The sequence below is a fragment of the Lathamus discolor genome, chromosome 1, assembly GCF_037157495.1.
Source record: "Lathamus discolor isolate bLatDis1 chromosome 1, bLatDis1.hap1, whole genome shotgun sequence".
Classification (NCBI taxonomy): Eukaryota; Metazoa; Chordata; class Aves; order Psittaciformes; family Psittacidae; genus Lathamus; species Lathamus discolor.
In genome coordinates this window covers 141,194,393-141,214,702 of record NC_088884.1, presented here as the reverse complement: position 1 = coordinate 141,214,702, position 20,310 = coordinate 141,194,393, and the positions used below count along the sequence as shown (strand labels likewise).

Below are 20,310 nucleotides of genomic sequence, written 5' to 3'. Positions count from 1 at the left end.
TGTAATGAAAACAGTTGTGACCAGTAGCTGTAGGATGTTGTGCTCTTTGCTTGTATTCTATGTTTTATGTATCAAGAGGAACAAAGTGAATCTTTTTCATCCTTTTTTTTTTTTCAATAAAAAGGAAATAACTTCAGAAAATATTTCTTCAATTTGCAGTGTAGTAATAACTCCCACAAACCCTTGCTCCTTTCTGTCCATACACTTCCCCCTCAGCTGTTTCAGCACATATGTCTGGGAATCAGTGATAGAGTTGGGGAAATGATATGGGGTCAACATAAGTACATTTTTACTTTACTCTTTTCGTCCTCCCAGGTCAGTTTTCCAAGTGGTATTTACTGGCACAAGTGAGAGGTGGCATGAAGGGAGGGAAAGCAAGGGAAGTAAATTCAATAAAATGTCTTCAAAGTAGGCTGTCACCTGTCTTAAAAATGCTTTTCTTTTTCAGGAAAATTTCATGGAAGTAATTAGAAACCAGGAGTTTCTATTATTGCCGGCCACTGAAATTGCAAAGCTTTTAGCAAGTGACGATATGAATATTCCTAATGAAGAAACCATACTGAATGCACTACTTACGTGGGTTCGACATGATTTGGAACAGAGAAGGAAAGATCTTAGCAAACTCCTGGCTTACATTAGACTGCCTCTGCTTGCTCCACAAGTAAATTGTTCAATTCCTTTCTAGTTTATACCATGTTACAGTGGGCATGTTGTCTACAGCATCGATATATTGATACTGACATATCATAAACGCTTCAGCATTCTTAATGCTTTGGATCCTTAGAGCTGCATATAAGAATTTAGCGTGTTGTATAGACATGATAGTTTGTGTCTGTCTGAAGTATAGGATATTCTGATCCTAACCCGAGGTCAGTCAGGACACAAGAAGGGGTGGAGCTACTAGGAAAATATCACTTCTGTTGCCTAGAAAAATGGTTATCATGGAGATTTTTGTCACTAGAAGGTTTATCCTTTTTACATTTCTGTATGGAACTTGCACAGCTTGGGTCAGTAAGTTTTCTTCATATAATTAAGCTATCCTTGAGATATCTCAAGGTATCCTTGAGATTTAGGAAATACAATTTGAATAAATTACTTGGAGTGATTTTTCTGCACTTAACTCTTGATAAACCCTCCTTGGGTATTTTTGTTCTTACCAGTCAATACTTTTTCTCCTTCTTGGAAATTTATACGCAATGTTGAGAAAGACTTGAGCTCAGTTTGTTTAAATAGTTGTGAATTACAGTTTTCCTAGTCCTCTAGGAATGACTACTGTCATTAGTGTCATGTGTAGCATTGTATTTGTTGCCTGATAGAATGCATGTAAACTAAGTTTGATATTTTAAATTATTTATTTCCCCCCCTTCTCTCTTCCCCTTTGTTCGGTTGTGCTAACCTTCTTTGCTGGACTTTCACTAATTTAACACCTACTGCAGAGTTCAAGGATTTTGCTTTACTGTTTTCAGTGTTTTTAGTTAGAATTCTCTATTAAATTAAGAAAACAGGACTTTTCATGGAATCTGAATAATAAATAAAATTCATTAACATAACAAAAACTGAGTTTGATTCATTCATAGTGATAAATCACATACTCAACATGTTGTTTATTACCTCTAACGTGATATCCTCTTGATGGATAGTAAGATTCACTAGCAAGCATTTTAGTATTAACATTTTAATACTGATTATTGTATATGCAATGGCAGGATTTTTCTCAGTTGTGACCTTGGCTTTGTAATTCACTTATTCTAGAAACGTGATACAATCTAAGCCAGCTGACCTGGAGGAAATCATTCTTTTGTTGTGCATTTAATTAATTGATAACTAAGTAACTATTGCTGAATTCCTTTTACTCAATTGACTGTAATGGAAACATCTTTGGAAACTGAAAGTACAGAATTTATCCCAGAGATGTGTACTGAAGTCAAATTATGCCCACTCAGTAACTGATTAGGAAAACAGCAGAATGAAACGCAAAAGCAATATCATATCTCATTTATTTTATCTTTAATTCTTCATGTCTTCTTCAAATATGTGCTTGTATTTCTAAAAATATTTTTATGTTGCCTTTTTATAACTTAAAAAAACTAAGGCTTTAAAGCTGTGGTTTTAATATGGCAACAATTAGTACATTGAGTAAATTGAAGTGCCCAAAACAGTCTTAAAATTTTCAGAATCATGTTTTGCTTTGTGATCACATGATCTTAGGCAATCTGACAGCAAGCATAATATAATGAAAACGTTTCCAATTTTATGGTTGAAGGGTTAAAGCTATTTGAAAGAAATTAAATTAGGAAATTGAACAACTTGGTGAAATCAATAATGTTGCAAGCAGAGATGCATAGAATATTAGATTGATACTTCAAAACATAAAATCTTTTGGGAAATACTGTGAAACTGTAGCACTGGAAGCAAAAAAAAATCATAATGAATTGTCAGTTTTATTGGTTGCAGGTTTATGCATCTCTTTGTACATAGCATTCTGTTACCTCTTTGGTTAATGCAAGCGGTGTCCTAAATATTTGTTAGTGTCATTTTGCTCTTATAAAGGCTAAGGATGAATATTTGGCAGCTTCTTAAGCTGTCAGGTTGTAATTATTCCATCTGTGATAAGTTAATTAAAAAGATGATTAAGCAGTTTCTGAGTTACAAGATAGTTCAGCTTCCTTTTAGACATAAACTCTTAGTATTTAAGTATCTGCACTACCTTTCTCATCATGAAGCTTGCCATTACTGTAATTTCATGCTAACACATCATGCTTAGTTAGAAATGCATTAAGACAAGGGGCTATGTAAGTAGTAAAACTTCAGAAAAAAATGCTTTTGTTTAAGTCAGTCTGTTCCAAGTTCTTTGAAGAATATTTGCAGAAAATTGCAATGGAGTAGGTTTAGTTTAAAGCGTCTGCAGGGTTTTTTTGGGGGTACCAGAACAACCTTAGATTGCATTCCTTTTTAAATGAGATGAAGTTGCTCTCAGAGATTGAGACTCTGTGCTATGAGAAGACTTCTTCATAGGTTGGAGGAGTTTGAAACTGGAGAAAATGTCAGTTGCATTTTGTTGTTGCAAAACTCATATGTACGCATGACGTTGCTGTAAATATTGAATGCTGCTTGTCTATCAGAAAAATATACTGGCGGTCTGAATCGGTCATGTTGTGTACAAGCATTAATTTTCATGTGTGCAACTATGACAACATCCAATTTAAAAAAGTAGTAAATACAATGAGATTTGGGTTTGGTTTTGTTATTTTTTTCAAACCACGTGCACTTCCATTGCGTTGCATGCTGGCAGTTAAAAAACAACTTTTAGTTTAGTATTTTATAATCACAAAGTGTCCCTCTGAAGTGACACAAGTGCTCAGTGGTGCTTCGTGTCAAGAGAAGAAACAGTGGGAAGTACTGAAAGTCAAGAATGAAAATCAAGTTCCCTCTGCCAATTTACATGAGAATGCTTCATTTTTTTGGTATTTTAAATAGAATCAGAACATCAACCAATTAGAGAAGCACTCAAAAGGCTCGGTTTTCTCAAGAGTCACCGGTAAAGGGCTTTGAAAGTTTTGTTTATTCTCTGTGTATGTTAATTATGTTTTCTGTTAGAGTTTCTGTTACAGAGGTGTTCAGGCTTAGCAGTCTGTACTTAGCCATATCTCTTCCGGAGTCATGGATGTCATATTTGCCACCTTGGAGTTCTCAGGCAGCTTTAAGCCAGGGATACGCACACCATATTATGCACAAGTATTTGATAATGAGTCCCTTTACTACTCCCGATTGCTAATTTCACAGAACTTGTGTACCTGTTACCGGTTGGCTCTCAGCAGCTCAGCAATGACTTCGTATCCTGGTTTGTGGATTACATATTTCAAATGTCACAAACTCTTTGGATTTTGTGATAGCAGTTCAGAGGCATCTGCCTTTTCCTCGTTGTTCTGACAACTGCCCCAAGTCCCAGCGGGGCACTTGCTTTTTATTTCTGTTACTCAGGCCATCTCTTACAGCTCAAAAAAATGCCAGTTTCTAGACTTCTAATAGTTACAGTTGGGACACTCAGCCTACTAATATAGTCTTCCTGCAGCCTGACAAACATGGGGTACAAAAGACTCTAGAATCTTTAAACTTAAAAACTTTTATTAGTACTCTTTATTTAATTTTGTCAGATTTAAAATTTAACAGTTGTCAGATTTGCTCACAGCCTTGACCACGTTACAATTTTTAACAAAGGCTTGTATTAATTGATATACTGTGATCTGGGCCACTGTCAGAGTGAGGAACAGAATATAAATTAAAATATTTAACCTGTGCCTGAAGTAGCTTTTATGGACCTCAGGGTTAAATGGATTCTGGAGTAAAAGCCTGAGGTTAAACTGACTTGCATACCTGGAGCCTGATTCCATTTTCTGAACATACCTATAGTGGCACTGGAACACAAGGACATTTTGTTTTCTTTCTTTGGACCATTAAGCTTAAATCATCCAGTAAGATCAGGTGATGTTCTTTTTTTGTACTTAATGGCTTAGCTTAAAATGTGAATGTGTGTTGTTTACACGGATGCAGCTTGTTTAATTTTCTTTCTTTTTAACAGTTTCTGGCAGATATGGAAAATAATGCACTCTTTAGGGATGACATTGAATGTCAAAAACTCATTATGGAAGCAATGAAGTACCATCTGTTGCCAGAGAGACGACCTATGTTGCAAAGTCCTCGCACCAAACCTAGAAAATCTACAGTGGGTGTGTTGTTTGCAGTTGGAGGAATGGATGCAACAAAAGGTATTTGCTTGTAAAATAAGTATTTTGTGAGCTGTTTTGGTTCTTTTTAAAATAAACGTTTGATAGATACTTTTACAACATGTTTATTCTGAAATTCAAAGATTCTGTAGTGTAGGACATGAAATGTCTTAAATGTGCACTGCTTATTAGGTTATAAATACCTATGCAGCTTTGACAATCCTGTAAACATTCTGGAAGCTAAAATTATGACTGATTTGGAATCATGAAGGGAACACTTGATTTGATGAGTGAAATGTTGAATCGAGTGGAAGCTAATCTTTATTTACTCAAGTGAGAAGTAATTTGGAAAAGGAAGAAAATGACAAGGCACAAAGGTGCCTTTAATGCACATGCATTAAAAAAAAAATAAAGAAAAAATGCTTTTTGCCAGTTGTTAAATGGTTCTGTCACAGCTACTTAGATTTTCTTCTTTATACACACTTTCGTACTATTTAATGATAGAAGGAATCTGGCAGGTTAGAAAATTGCCTTTTTTTTTTTTTTTTCTACCAGAGGAAGTGTTTTCTTTCAGTTGTTGTAAAATTAGCAGTTTTACTAGATGTCACACAGCTTCAGATTTTATTTATTTCTATAGGCTCAATTCTGCAAAGCAGTTATAAATCCTGCTTTTTGTCTTGAAAAGCACTGAGAAAGTCCTCCTTTATAATGGTGCAGTTAATTCTTGAGGAAGTCAGAAAAGACTTATTTGCATACCTAGATTTAAGTACATGCTGCAGGATGTCATGGTGTCTTGTGGGATCAGCATATTGCTGAAATAAAAGCTATCCTGATAATTCAGACCTTTTTAATAACTCGCATATGTTGTCATTCAGGAGCTACAAGCATTGAAAAGTATGAACTTCGTACCAACATGTGGACTCCTGTTGCAAACATGAATGGACGAAGGCTACAGTTTGGAGTTGCTGTCTTAGATGATAAATTGTATGTTGTTGGTGGCAGAGATGGCCTGAAAACATTGAATACTGTAGAGTGCTACAACCCTAGAACAAAAACTTGGAGTGTAATGCCACCTATGTCCACTCATCGTCATGGTCTTGGTATGTAAACTAGCCTCCTTGTAAAGGCTAAATGCCTATTTCTGAAAAATTATCTGTCTTAAGGTTGGTAAAAAAACACTCAGAAATTATGTTTAGGGGGGAGCAGAAGCATCATTTTAATGCCGTCTGCTTATTGAACATCATTTCTCCTTCAGATTATATCCAGCTTTGGCTACTAGAAGGAAACTACTTTTTGTTTGCTTCTAAATATTATGCGGTGCACACTGGACTGTCACTAAGAAAATGTGCTCTTTTTGCCCTTATCCAGAAGTGATAGGTGTTTTGTATCTGGGTTTTGTTTTTTTTTAGGAGTAGCTGTATTGGAAGGTCCCATGTATGCTGTAGGAGGACATGATGGCTGGAGCTACCTGAATACAGTAGAAAGATGGGATCCACAGGCTCGTCAGTGGAACTTCGTAGCTAGTATGTCAACTCCAAGGAGCACTGTTGGTGTAGCAATATTAAATGGAAAGTATGTGAAGGCAACTTCTACTTTCTATCTCATTATTTTAATGTAATTACAGGACCATCCTAAATGACTATTAATAATTTCTCTTGATAGATACCTGTTGATAGTATTAAAGAACCAAGTTTCTTCATTCACAGAAAAGATACTGGATTGGGTCAAGCAAACTTCCCCACAGCATCACAGTACCCCTCAGTATTGCTTATGACACACCATCTGTATGGGCTAATAAGTAGTTAACATCTTAATACAGAAAAGAGCAAACCGTTCTCTTTCACAGAGAATCCAGTGATTTCCTCTTACTGTGATAGCTGGAATAATCAATTCCCAAAATTACTGTAAAATCATGGAGGACTACTACTACTGTATTGCATTAACTCAGAACAGTAAGCTTTGGCAGAACTGATCTAGTCTGGAGTCTTATTTGAAATTTCTACAGCTGTTTTTCAGTGAAAATTTGCCTAATTCCTAATACAGAGCATACTCAGACAACTAGGTCATTTTGTGTTGCAGGCACAGAGTTGCAGCAAAGAGTTCCCTAATCAATTCTACTAGCCCAAAGCTGAATCAATTATATCTAAAGCACTCATAGCCAGAGCGATTTTGTTGTTAACCTCCAGTGATAAAGTTGCCACAACTTCCACAAGCAACCTGCTTAACTGTTAATATGTCTGTGAAGTTCTTATGTCAAATCTTAAAAACCTTTTGCTGAAATTTATTTTCATCATTTGTACTATCTGAAGTGAACATGGAAAATGCATGTTTTCTTTCCTATTTGCAACAGCTTTTTGTATCTAAAGACACAGGTTCCCTCAGTATTCTGTCATCAGGACTGAATATAACTCCATCTCGTTAATTCTTTGTTTGTAGGCCATGGTTCCTAGTGATTTTCACTGTCTTCCTTTAGACTAAGTGTAATTGCTCTATAGCATCCCAAAGTACAAGTGGCATTTGAATCAAGCTATTACAAGTGCATAAGTGAGCAAACGCTGTTGTGTTTTGGGGAGAGGCAAGTTGGGGGACTTCATTTAAAGGCTATGTTGTATAAAGGATCGATTTTTAGTTGTGAACTTCCTGGAACTGCAACAGGATTTTTCTGTGTCCTTCAGTACATTTCTTACCATGAACAAGTTGTATTATTAAATATGGGAACTTCCATGGAAATGTCTTTGTTTGTTTTTAAAGGGTATTAAAATTATTACTAAGAACTGCTAGGTCAGCCATATTTACAGGATGTTTGTATTGACGTTTTTGATCAAAGTATATTTAAAAAACAAACAATAGTGTTTCCCAAGATGAGGGCATCTTGAATAGTGCTTCATAAAAACTGTTGTAAACCGATCACACTATCATCATCTGTAGTATCTAATGTTTATTTAATTATTTAACAATACTATAATGTGCCATACACAATGAAGAGGTTTTATTAATATTTCAGGTGATCCCTCAAACTGGAATTTACTTTTGAAGCATTGCTTCTGTTTTAGAAGGGCTTCCATGGTCCTACCTTTCCAAATAATAGTGCTGAGCATTTCTGCTGCTAAGCACAGATTGCTCATAAACTCTGTGCATGAACTCTTTATCAAGTTTGATTATTTGATTAATGATTCATCAGTGATGAGTGCTCCTAAAGCAAATCTCTTCCTTCTAGTCTTTCCAAGAAGTTAAAATCCTTTGTTAATACCAAGTGTTAGAAGCCTTTTTGTTAGGTCTGAGCAAACCAGGCCACCTAGTGGGTGTGAGGGACTTCAGTTAGCACTGTCATAAGCTAAAGCCCAGGTCTACAAAAATACTTGAATGCCTAAGATAAGGCAGAGCAGAGTGGTTCCATGCACAGGTGCACTACTGACTTTTGTCCCTTGACCCTCCTAGAAATGGGCTTTTGTCTGTCAAGTCACAGAATTAATTTTGAACATGTAACTATACACATAGGATGGAACATATATGCCGTGTTAGAGATACCGATTTTCTGCAAATTATTGTTACTATGCATTGATCATGACAATAAGAATTAATATAAAATCTTACCTGAGTTTTCGCAACAGAACATTCTATTGAAAGTTAATTCTTTTAATAAACTTGAAAGTCCTTCATACATGACTAGAACCTTTATTTTGTTCAGAGAACATTAACATTAACATTATTATTATTATTATTATTATTATTATTATTTTGTAGGCTTTATGCAGTTGGTGGTCGAGATGGGAGTTCTTGTCTTAAGTCAGTAGAATGTTTTGATCCTCATACAAACAAATGGACCCTCTGTGCTCAGATGTCAAAAAGAAGAGGCGGTGTAGGTGTAACCACCTGGAATGGGTTCTTGTATGCAATAGGTGGTCATGACGCCCCAGCATCAAACTTAACATCTAGGCTGTCAGACTGCGTAGAAAGGTAATATCCTGATGAAGGTGTATTCTGCTAGTAATTCTAATAGTGCTCATCTATAAAGTATTTATGGGAAGAGCTGTAAGTAGAAACAACATAAAATAGCTGTGTTATTTTTAGCGTGAGCAGAGGAAACTTACACATAAAAACATACTGTATAGCCATAATATGATTCAAATGGAAAGTAATTGGCTTTAGTACCACAATCAATTTCAACAGCTTGTGCTTTCACATGTAGTAGTTATCACTTAGAGCAAGCACTTGCTCTACTACGGTATCACAGCAGAGCTGTTTCTGGAGTGATACATTTAGACATACAAGAAGAAATATAGTAAGAGCAACTGTATGTGTATATATGTATTATTATATGGAAAGCAGCACAAAGTAGATACCTAGCTAGTACTGTGTTACCAGATGATTAAAGAAACATTATCAAAGGGAGTATTTGGGGAAAAAGTGTTTTGAAATTAACACCCAAATCTGTGCTGTCCTAATACCTGCTTTCTACTACCTTGAGAGCATCAATTCCAGTGTGCTTTTTCTATTAAATTTTGGCAACAGTTTTAGAGCATAACACAAACTATCTTTTAGGTATGATCCGAAAACAGATACATGGACTGCTGTGGCCTCTATGAGCATTAGCAGAGATGCAGTGGGAGTATGTCTCCTTGGTGACAAGTTGTATGCTGTTGGAGGATATGATGGTCAAACATACCTTAATACAGTGGAGTCTTATGATCCCCAGACGAATGAATGGACACAGGTATAGTTTCTGATCAGACTGTACACTACTGTTTATCTTGTTATTTCAAGCATGCCTCTTTTTACAGGGAGAATTCAAACACTCCTAAGAAGCTTTTTCTTAAGTAGTCTGGTTTAAGTCTCTTTTTATTTTGTCTACCATCCCAAAGTTTATCTTGAACAGGCAGTTGCCAGCTTCTAATAAACTGTCCTTCTTTATTTGGCAAGAGTATAGCTATTTTCTTGACAGTCTCAGCTACTGTTAATAAAATGTATTGACATGTTCCCCAAACTGTCTTAAACAGTTCTGTTTGCATGAGTTCCTATTCTGAAAATAAATTATAAGCATAGATTAGTTTTAGCTCTAATGTGTCTCTCAGCAAGTGTATCAATTTCTTCAAGCTTTTGGTCATCTTTTCATAAATAATCCCTTCCAGACATGAATGCCATATACAATGTGTGCAACCTTCAGGAAGCCTTTTCCCATTTCTCTTCACCCAGCTCAAAAAAAAAAAAAAAAATCTTCAATTCATGATCAGAAACCATTACAGTCAATTCAAGCCTTGGTTACTTTTTTTATCATTCATGCAGCTCTGTGGGAAGAGCACACACATGGACATCCTGGGCAGGCTGTTCTTTGTCATCTACTGCCATTTGAGAGATCTTAAAGCATCTACATCCAAAGCAGCTGTCAGATAGGGCACAGAATCTATGGGAGACCAAGGCCCTTCTGCAGTTCAGTTGCATGCCAGGCTGAATGTCCAGGCTCATCTAGAATAGCATTAGACACCAGTGTATAGGCAGCTGAAGTCTATCCTGAATGTGCTATTGCAGTAATAGCCCCAAACTGCAAATTCAAAAAACAAGCTGAACTGTTTTCTATCATCATCTTTGTAACACAGAAAACAAAGTTGTCTTGTTTCCCCCCACTTCATACTGCAGCAAGATCTTAAAACATAACTCATCTTGGAGGCTAATCAGAGCTTGGGACCTTCAGTGGCAGTACTGAAGATAACCCATGGCATTCTTTGTCCTGCTAAAGGGAGAAAAGTGTACCAGATGAGAGAAACAGTGCTTCTCACCATTGCATCTAAATGAATCTCACATGATGTCTGGGTGGTGACCACTTGTATGTACCTTTATAGCCTTAGCCTTGACCCTCGCTCTCTCACTGAATCCTGTGATCCCGGTGTATAAGACAGTTTTGAACCCTTCCTAGAGGGATTTGGAAGTGCCTGTGTACCTTCTCTCTTATTATGTCAGCAGTCTGCCACCACTTCATCCACACACAACTCAAAAGAGTGAAATTTTCTCAGCTGAAGTTTGTCAGAGCCACAGACTGCTCAGCATAAATCTGTTGTTCCTGGGAGGGGAAAAAAAAAGAAATAGAGGAGTTGGCATAAACACCCTTTTTTGTCTTCAGGATAGTATCTAGCACTTTGTGCTATTACGCAAACACACACACATACACACACACACAGTACTACAGATTTTTAAAGGAGAAGCTAAGGTGACTTGCTGGACTTTCCAAGTCCAACAGAATCGCAGCAGGAAAAGGTCTTATTTGAAGTAACTTCTGTTTACAAAAGAAGAGAGACTGAGAAAAATTATTTTGATTTCAAGAACTCATAACTGGATTTTATCAAATATTCATGTACAAAGGCGAGGTTGCCCCTGTCATGTTTGGTGTTTTCTGATTGAGGGAAAAATGCAGTTTTGCCAGCCATTGCTTAGTTGTCAGACTGTAACTCAGGTGTCCAGTTTGTACCATAACAAAGGATTCTTTTTCCTGTAATAGCAAGTAACCGAAATTATCAAAAAGAATTGTTTAATATTTTGGGGATTTGCTATTGCTTTTAAAGTGCTGCACTATATCACATGAAGTATCTTCACCTTTTCTGTGGGTTTCTATCCAAGTTTTGGACCAATTTGCTATGATTCTTTTAAGTTACATTAACAGAGTGTGGGTGATACTGTCACTTTGCTGCAGCTATACAAATGTTATTTTAAGTGTTAATGAAATACTGTCAGGTGTAGTAAAAAAAAAAGCTTACTACATTTATCTCATGGATTATTTGTGGGGTTTTTTTTGCTTACAGGTTGCACCGTTGTGCTTAGGAAGAGCTGGAGCATGTGTTGTGACCGTAAAACTGTAAATTTTCTCTATAAAGGTGACATTCTCCTCAAGCAAACCACCAGTGCACCAATAAACAAACACAAGGTGCAGGATCTCTACCACAGCAAAATGGTCTCAAACTAACATGTACATGTTGTTCTTACGGACCAATATTAAGCACTTTCTAAAAAAAATCGCTTTTGTTACCTATATGTTACAAGGATTCTATTTGTAAGAAAATCAGCTGCAATCAGACAGTTGCCAGCAGAAGACTTCTGTTTAGGAAGTGCTGAGAAATGAGTAAACTCATTAGTGAACTCAGTATAATAATCAAATGTTACAGATCCAGGGCCTGGATCCCCCAAATATACAGAGGAATGATGCTAGAAATCGATACACTTCCACTGATATAATTGAGTCTGTCTCTGGGTGGAACAAGTTACAGGATTGGACCATGTATATTTTGGCTATGTTTGGCTGTATGTGAGCAATTACAATGCAGGCTTACAAACCAATGCAAACCATTATAAATACAGGCGTAATGCCTGCCTTGGAGATGAAGTTATCTATTTGGTGAATCTTTTGCACTTTTATAATCATTCCTAGTTTTAGCAAACTTTTTATTTAACGAAAGCCTTATTTTAAATATTGTTTTATTATGCTAACAGAAATCTGCTATTTAATACTTTCTGCCAGATTTTTGCCATGCAGTGAACATTTTTGATTTGTCAGAGTTTTTACATGAGATGCAGAACATCATACCTTTTTCTTTACATTGATTCTTATATTTACTTTGCTATTTTTAAGGAAAAATCTATAACCATGAGTTATCAGAAGAATTCTGAAGTGTGATTAGAAGTTAACCAATTTAATATTTGCACTTTGGGATTTTTGAAGCATTCCATTACATCCAGACTAATTACATTTTTCTATGAGGCTTTGCACTAATTTTAGAAGTATAATTTTGTAAGATGAAACAATTGTCTATCTTTCCACTAAGGTTAGTTTAAAATGTAAAGGGCCCAATCCTGCAAGGTGCTTACCTGCCACCATTGAAGCATGTACCACATCTTACAGGAGAGCTGTATGTGCCTCGCGGGATTGTGTCAGATCAGTTACCTTATTTAACAGTTATCTATTTTTAATTGTTCAGGTATTTTATAGTTTGTCTTTGTTGAGCCCCATGCTGTTACACAGAGTTGCTTTGAACAGTCTGAATGTTCTCAGAAAGTCTTTTTGTATTTGCTTTTCTGTGCCTTGTTCCTTACGTTTCCGAAGCAGTAGGTTAATGTGTGTGACAAGGGGAAGACGTGAGCTCGTTGAATGTTTTTCAGAAGTTTGAAGTGTCCGATACCCAAAACTTTGTACATTGTAATTTTAAATGTGTTAATGCTCTCCGTGAACTATTTATTGTTTTAAAAGAAATGACGAAGCCGTGAACCTTTGTGATGAAACCTGCACTGTTTGCCGCTGAATACAGCTCAACTGAACGGCCGCCTGGGCCGGGTACCTGCGGGCGCGCCGGGCCAGCGCTCCTCCCGCGGCCCTCCCGCTCCGCACGGCGGCGGAGGGTCCCCATTGGCTGCCGGCCGTCTCTGGGCGACGGTGGGTGGGGCCTGGCTGTGGGACTGGCGCATGCGTAGGAGGCGCTGCGCAGCGGCCGGTGGGCGCGATGAAGGTGAGGGTCTTCAGGCGCTGTAGGCGGGGGATAGGGCCGCTGCGGGGGAGCCGGGCAGCCGAGAGCGGCGAGGTGAAGGCGGGCGGGGCCGTGGTTCGCACTGGGCGAGCTGGGTCGGGGGCGTCGAGCGCGGCCCGCCGCGGGCGGGTGGTGCTTGCTGAGTGGGTAGGCAGCAGCGCGGCGTGAGCCTGCCCGCTCGTGCCGGCCTCCATCCAGCGCAAGACTGACGCGGCGGACAGCTTCCTCAGGGCTGGCACGGCCGCTTCTGCCGCCCGCCCGGCACCTGGACCCCGGGAACAGGCCGCGGGAGGGGCAGCCTCCGGCGCGGCTGCCCCTCGCTGCCACGGGTGCCCGAAGCCCTTACCGCCTGGTGTTGGGTCTCCCGCTGTGCCTGACTGGGGCCCTGGCGAGGAACCCTCCTGGGGCAGCAGTGAAACAGGATGGGGCAAACAGGAAAGTTTCTTGCTCAGACCCCTCGGCGGAGTTAGTTTATACGATCCTGTCCACTAAGCATGAAGAGCTGGAGCTTGCCTGCACTGCCATAATGATTTTCTTTATTGTTGGCTTATTACAGATTTGATTAAATTTTTTTTTTCAAAATCAAACAATTGTCAGGTGTTCTTTGTGCTTGTGGCGTGTGGTGCTCATAGCTTTACACGTCTTGTGAGTAAAATGCAAATTTAGTGTGAAGAATGCCTCAGTTTACATGCACGCAAACGGATGGGAACTTTTGGCAGACTCAGGTAAGCCTGCTGCGTGTTTGGTGAACACCAGGTGTTGTGGTTTATCTGGTGACATGAGAGGGAAAATGTCATGATAGCAAGCTGTGAAGTTAAACAAAGTTGTGGGCTTTATCTTACACCCAGGTTACAGAAAAATCTGTGCAGGCAGCATGAAAGAAAGTTGCAAAACTTTATTGGGTTGAAAGTCAGAATCTTTATGATTGAGTGGGTTTGAGATCTTAGCTTGTAAGACACAAGAATTCAGCGTAACAGAATAGTTACGTATCTTTTAAGGAGTCAGTGTTGAGCTTGCAGTTGTTTGCACACTGAGGATGCTTTCTGGTCCCAGGCTTTTCCATTAAATTTAGAGAACTTAACATTCTGGTCTCTGGACAGGAAGAGAGAGTCTGATGTTTTTGGAGGGTTTTTTATAACCTTGTAGGAGAAAGAAAAAAATAAAAAACAGTTGTGATAGAGTCTCAGTAGTTCTCAGTGCAGACTAGACCCAGCACTAGAAATCTCAGTTTTCCAGCACAAACCGAAAGATTTTTATGTGGAATTTTGCTACTTTGGTGCATTACAGCCACCCGGAAGTTGTGTTGTGTTTGGGTTTTTGTTGTGGGTTTGTTTTTTTTTTCCCCTTCACAGTACTCGGGGTTGCTAACATGCTAGGAACTATTGTTATAGGCTTACATTTGTAAGGTGTGTAATTTCCCACTTCTTTTTGTCTCCCAGCAAGTATTCAGCCTATTAGAAAAAGCTTGGTCTGGTTCCCCTGTGCAGTTTGCTTGGCAGAAAACTTTGGGAAATTTCCTTGCTTTAACAGGGTAAGATTACAAATATTTATTGCATTTCTCCATAGAAATCACTGATGAAGAAAGGGAATTATTCTCCATGTTTACATTTTTTTTAGAGGTGATCATACTGTGAAAATTTTTGATCGTCATGGTCAGAAGAGAAATGAAATCAGCTTACCAGGGTAGGTGCTAAGATGGGTTTAAATTATTTTCTTTGTTGTTTTCTTTAACAATGCTTCTCTTCTGGTGAGGTGTTTGTACAATGTGAGAACGTTTTGGAAGAGGTACTATCTGTGGTGAACACCCCCTGGAAAAGAAGACAAACTGATGAGCGTGTGTGGAGTCAGAGACAGGAAAAGCTGAATTTATAGTAAGCTATCAAGGATAGTCAGAAAAACATATTCTTGTACCCAAAGCACTCGTTATTAGTAATAAACTCAGTCTACTTCATTAAAATGTGAGAAAAAGATCCATCATATTAAGAAAGAACATAATGAGGTTGTAAACAATATCTCCATGTCATGCTGATAGCAGCTGCATTCCTGCTACTGTTGGTTTTCTAGTAATTTGTTATGACAGCCTTGCTGAGGAAAGATACTCTCTTGGTTTAGTGCTTTTGCTTATGTCACTGGCATAATGTGTACTGTATATTGACAATTTTGTGAATCTCAGCTGTTCTTCCTGTTTATCATACTTCTATCATACTTTGGTTCACAACAGAGAGTGGTGTTGGGAGTGTATGAACTAGATTCCTGTCAGGTGAAATTTAAAAGTCGTGCTTTGGAAGATGCAGCCTAGCTGCTAACAATCAGTCCATAGGAACAGGCTAGGTATGGCCCAGAGGAAACCTCCCTGGGTGCAAACACTGACATTCGGTCATCATACCATTTTGCTATATAAATCTACTGTTATTGGGCACCATTACTACCTGATGTAGCAATAATTTCATTTGTGTACTCATTTCTTTTTAGTGTTTTACCTGCTTTTAGATTAAATCTTCATGCAAATTCTTTTATTTTATTTCAAACAACCTGATTCGTTTTGCTTAAGGTGGAGCCCTTACTCACGGGAAAACTCCCACTAAGGCTTTAAATCTGAAGTCTCTAATCTAGAAATCTGACTTCCATTTCCAGAATGTCGCTTACATGTTTCCGTATCATTGGTAGACAGGAGCCAGAATCACGTAGCTTCCCAAGACCTCTCTAGAAATCCAGTTTTTGCAATTTATGGTAGTTGCCACCTTGCAGGAAACCAAGAGACGCAATTATTAATATTGTCTTTACCAGACTTGCTTGTAGTTCCTTCATCATCTTAATGTCCTGGTCAGGAGCCATTCATAATGTGGGCTGGCTATGTCAGTGTGTTTTGCTTGGTAACACAACCCACTTTGTTCTTCACTGTATTTTGCACACGGTATGATAAATGCTATTTCTCTCTAGCAAACTGACAGAAATAAAGAAAGCTGCGTAGAGGAAGTAGGTGAACTCCTAGAAGAGCTTGTGTTGGACTGGGGATACTCTACTATGTGAGTTGGTGAGGAAGGGGGGGTCTACGTTACAGGTAGACCCTTACAGCACTACCTTATTGATGGACAGGGTGATCCTTGCCTTCAGGGAAACATGTAACGTCTAAACCAGTTTTAAGATAATGTTGTGTTCTCACGGCAAGGCAGAGAACTTGTATAATAAACACATACACAAAAGCTTATTGAAATAATTAACATCTGCTTATGATAGTTTGAATAACACTGACTTTTTGAGGCCCAACAGCATATCTTCTGCCTAGATTAAGTTGTTCTTTTTTATTCTTATTTCCAGTCTCTCTCATTCCCTAATTACTACCATTAGAATAAAATTCAATTTTTGCAATATACAGTTTAAAGAAATAAATGTGCTTATATGGTTTTTCCCCTCAGGCTGAACTTTGCTTCTTTATTTGTTGGTTAACTGTTAACTGACTGCAGTTTTTAGCTGCTGGGTCTCTCCTTGTATAAGAATGGAGTTCAGAATGTCAAATATTCTCTGCTATACTAGTTGATATTATAAGCATCTTCTTACCGTCATGTTGATAGAATTTGTTTTCTTTACTGTTTATCAATCTGTGGTTTTCCCTATTCTTTTTTTCTTTTCTGTTTTTTTTTTTCTTGTTTTTTTTTTTTTTTTTGTGGTTTTTTTGTATTTTTGTCCTTGTTATTCCTGCTCTGATTGCCTGTGAAGTATTCATGAGTGCATTTTGGAAATACACCATACTTAGTCTCTAGAGTAAACCGCTGAGGTTTTGAAAAGATAGGAGAAACTGGAACTGAAGGCATACTGGATTAGTTTACAGCAATGTATGTTTCAGTAGGACACTTCTGAAGTTGCTTGCATTAGGGGTTTTCATTTGAGTGGTAATGAGAGTGACGTTTTTCAGAGAGGTAACTTTGTAACCTATTAACTAGAGAGGAGTGTTGTCAGATGGCATAGGTTCTTATACTGCTGTGTATGGTGCTTTAAATATTTGTTGTAAACAGCACTGTTTCCCATTTACTAGAGACTTCTGGGTAAGTCTGCCCTCCTCTTTATTCTGGCAACTATTTGCAAGTAGAGGTTTTTCCTGTTTCTGCATGGGTTTCTTGTCTGAGTTCATTGTGCTTTTTGAACTGTGACAGAAATAATTCCAACAACTGAATAGCCTCTAACAAAATAGAACCTTACAAGAGGTTTTCACCGTTTCTTGAAAATCAAGGTGGCAGTATTTCAAGTACTAGAATGTGGGTAGCAGTGTCTTTTCCGTGGCCTTCCTTTCAGCCCCTGTCATTTCAGTGGCATTTGAGTAAGGATGTGGTTGCTATAAAAGTATGCTTTGCAGATAAATCTGCAATCTGTCATGGGTTTGCTTGGGAGGCAAATGGAAGAACAGGGACTTCCGCTGAATAATTCTAGCTATTTCTGTGAACCTACAAACATTTTAACATCACTGGTGAAAGTTATTTGTTTTTTCTTCAGTAACTGTGTTGCTATGGACTGGGACAAAGATGGAGATACTTTAGCAATAATCACAGACAAATCTAGTGCCGTATTTCTGTGGGATGCAAACACAAACAAAACAAGCCAAGTAGACAGTGGAATGAGGTAAGATTTAATTTTTAAGGTGTGTATTTGAAGACTTGGATCACTGAGGCTTGTTGATGTGGAGGATGTATTGCAGAAATCATCTTTTTATTGAAGTCCTCATAACCACATATATTGTTAAACTAATATGCTACAGTTCATTGCTGAATTCTTTCTGATACGATTTGCTGGTTTTGCAGTGTTTGTGGTGGATGGGGTTTTGGGTCTGGTAGAGGTTTTGTTTCTTTTTTAATTGTGAGCAGTGCTGAAGTCCCCAGGGAGCTTCTCTTCACCATTTCCGCTGTCCTTTCAATGTGGTAGCAACAAGGATGGGTATATTTTTTGTGTATTTGCACTGGTTACATTTTCTCCAAAGTATTCACACAAGTAAAATGGAGCTTTAAAGTAAGGGAAGTGATTTTAGTGGTGCTAGGATTTTTTTGCCCTTGGATTTATAAGGTGGCTAAAATGCTGTTCAAAAAGTAGACTGTTTTAGGATGGGAGGAAATATCTGAGGTGATCTTACTCTAAGGTTCAGATCCCTGCCTTTCTGAATTTGGCCACAGGCTTAAAACTGTTCCAAAACTTACATAACAGTCAAGCACTGGGTTAACAAATAAGCTGGGTTTAACAATTAAACTTTTCATTTCTTTGAATCTATTCCACTAAACTATTGCATTCCACATTAACATTCTGCCTGTAGGAAATTAATGTCTCATGTTTGTTAGGACACTCACCTGAGTAGGGAAACCGCTAATTTTGGATGCTGCTTCTATTTTATTTACATGAGTTGAACCAAGCATTCCTTCTGATTTAACCCTTCATTTCTAAATTTCCTTTGTGTATATTTTTGGCAGAGTTTTGGTGCTGGTTTTTTTTTTTTTGTTTGCTTTTTTTGTTTTGTTGTTGTTGGGTTTTTGAGAGGTGGTAGTCAAAGATACCAGAATTGCAGTGTTTTGCCTATTAGATTAAGAAGAACCCTAATTGCAGATGGAAAATTTTGAGGGGTAGAGGGATGTATGATGATTTTTATGAGGGTGGGTTTTTTTTTTCTGGTTTTAGGTTGAAAACTCCCTGCCTGGTACACTTGTGCGTTTTAAAGGTTATTTGAAATACTGGATATTTGATTATGGGATATTTCTATATGTTACAGCCTAGTATCCTATATGTGTATGTTGAAGCTGAATTTGACTGTAGTGAAACAAAAAATAACTTCTATACGAGTTATTCCACTCCTGAAAAAGTAAAAGAATTGCTACTTTGCACAAAATACTTTGACTTATTAACCTATACATGATTTAATTGAGCTGTTTTGAAGATTGTTGGTAGAATTTTGAGTCACATGTTAGGAAACAGTTTCAAAACAAGCAAATGAGTGCACATACAAATGAGATATTTAAAGTGATTACTTCTTCCTACTGTCTAATGAATTTTATGTAGCATTATATGTATCTTGTTCAGGTATTTGTGGATTACTCATTAGCCATAACATATTTGTTACTGTTTATTAGTTATTACATTATCAACAGCACTTTTTATTAGCACAGATGTAATTATTATTGTTGATAATTTTCTTTTCTGGTGAAATACATCAACTTTGGCAATTTTTTGTTTTCCCAAGTAGGGGTTTGGGGATAATTTTTTAATAAATCAGTTTTAAACTATAGCTATTAATATAATGAAAGCAATTTATGAAGATGGATATATCAATTTTATTGTGTGAAGGAACAGATCTCTTCATGTGTGAGCAAATATTTTGTGAGGAAGAGTAACTTGCTAGTAGACAAGCAAAAAAGAGCATAGAAGGTACTTACCAGAACAGAATAGGCAGTTATTGCAGTTCCTTCATGATCTTTCTGTAAATTATTTATTGGAGGCAATCCTGCTAAAACCGGAGTATATGTAAAATGTAACCCTCCTAAAACAGGAGTATATATCAACTGAAGTGTCTAATCCTTTTGTCACAGTGCTATTGCTGAAGCAGAGTAAGCACTAAGATATATAAATGGTGTGATAATCAGGCTTTTCTGGTGTCCTCTTCTTTTTGAAATTAGGAAAGCACAAACAAAACCCCTCACCCACAAACCTAATATATACTGGAGGTCATTTCATGTGTCAGTTAATATCTGAAATTTGTTTCAAATTGCTATTGCATGCTTACAGTAAAAAGATGGGAGAGGGATCGATGGAAATAACTGCAGTAACTAGAAAATTCTGAGTAAAATGGTTTTGCTTAAGAGGCTTTTTTAAAAACATGATATATAGTATCCTTAAGTATATCCTTAAATATATTCCAGATAGGCCTTGCTGTATCTGAAACTCAGAGTTCTGAAAGTTGAAATGTCTCTTTCTGACTTTATTACATTGACTAGAATTAGACCTGTTCACTTGGAGTTGGCTGAATCCATAGGGTTATTGAAGTACAAAAAAAATTATGCTGAAAGTGGAAAATTTCCCGTACCTTCATGGTATCTCTGAGTAGTTTATAA

At 37.6% G+C, this 20,310-nt stretch overlaps 2 protein-coding genes and 1 long non-coding RNA gene across 12 annotated transcripts in view; 2 read left to right on the top strand and 1 right to left on the bottom strand.

Moving 5' to 3' along the window:
• The window catches only part of KLHL5 (kelch like family member 5), a 57,645-nt gene extending 44,673 nt beyond the window's left edge, over window positions 1–12,972 (top strand). For all 7 annotated transcript variants that reach the window (XM_065698945.1, XM_065698920.1, XM_065698911.1 and 4 more), the window contains 7 exons: window positions 449–661; window positions 4,580–4,766; window positions 5,600–5,824; window positions 6,134–6,296; window positions 8,469–8,681; window positions 9,267–9,438; window positions 11,516–12,972. In XM_065698945.1, the coding sequence (XP_065555017.1) occupies window positions 449–661; window positions 4,580–4,766; window positions 5,600–5,824; window positions 6,134–6,296; window positions 8,469–8,681; window positions 9,267–9,438; window positions 11,516–11,572 (1,230 nt within the window). In that variant the 3' untranslated portion in view covers window positions 11,573–12,972. The remainder of the gene's footprint in view (window positions 1–448; window positions 662–4,579; window positions 4,767–5,599; window positions 5,825–6,133; window positions 6,297–8,468; window positions 8,682–9,266; window positions 9,439–11,515) is intronic.
• Window positions 12,973–13,061: 89 nt separating this feature from the next.
• WDR19 (WD repeat domain 19) overlaps window positions 13,062–20,310 on the top strand; it is a 45,217-nt gene continuing 37,968 nt past the window's right edge. For 3 of the 4 annotated variants that reach the window (XM_065698839.1, XM_065698821.1, XM_065698830.1), the window contains exons 1-4: window positions 13,062–13,953; window positions 14,668–14,759; window positions 14,846–14,911; window positions 17,717–17,842. In XM_065698839.1, the coding sequence (XP_065554911.1) occupies window positions 13,903–13,953; window positions 14,668–14,759; window positions 14,846–14,911; window positions 17,717–17,842 (335 nt within the window). In that variant the 5' untranslated portion in view covers window positions 13,062–13,902. The remainder of the gene's footprint in view (window positions 13,954–14,667; window positions 14,760–14,845; window positions 14,912–17,716; window positions 17,843–20,310) is intronic. The other variant, XM_065698848.1, reaches the window with a different exon arrangement.
• LOC136024018 (uncharacterized) lies at window positions 14,137–19,715 on the bottom strand. The gene is made up of 3 exons (XR_010616730.1): window positions 19,636–19,715; window positions 14,908–15,036; window positions 14,137–14,367 (listed from the first exon to the last, which is right to left on the bottom strand). It is a non-coding gene; the product is annotated as an uncharacterized LOC136024018 (long non-coding RNA).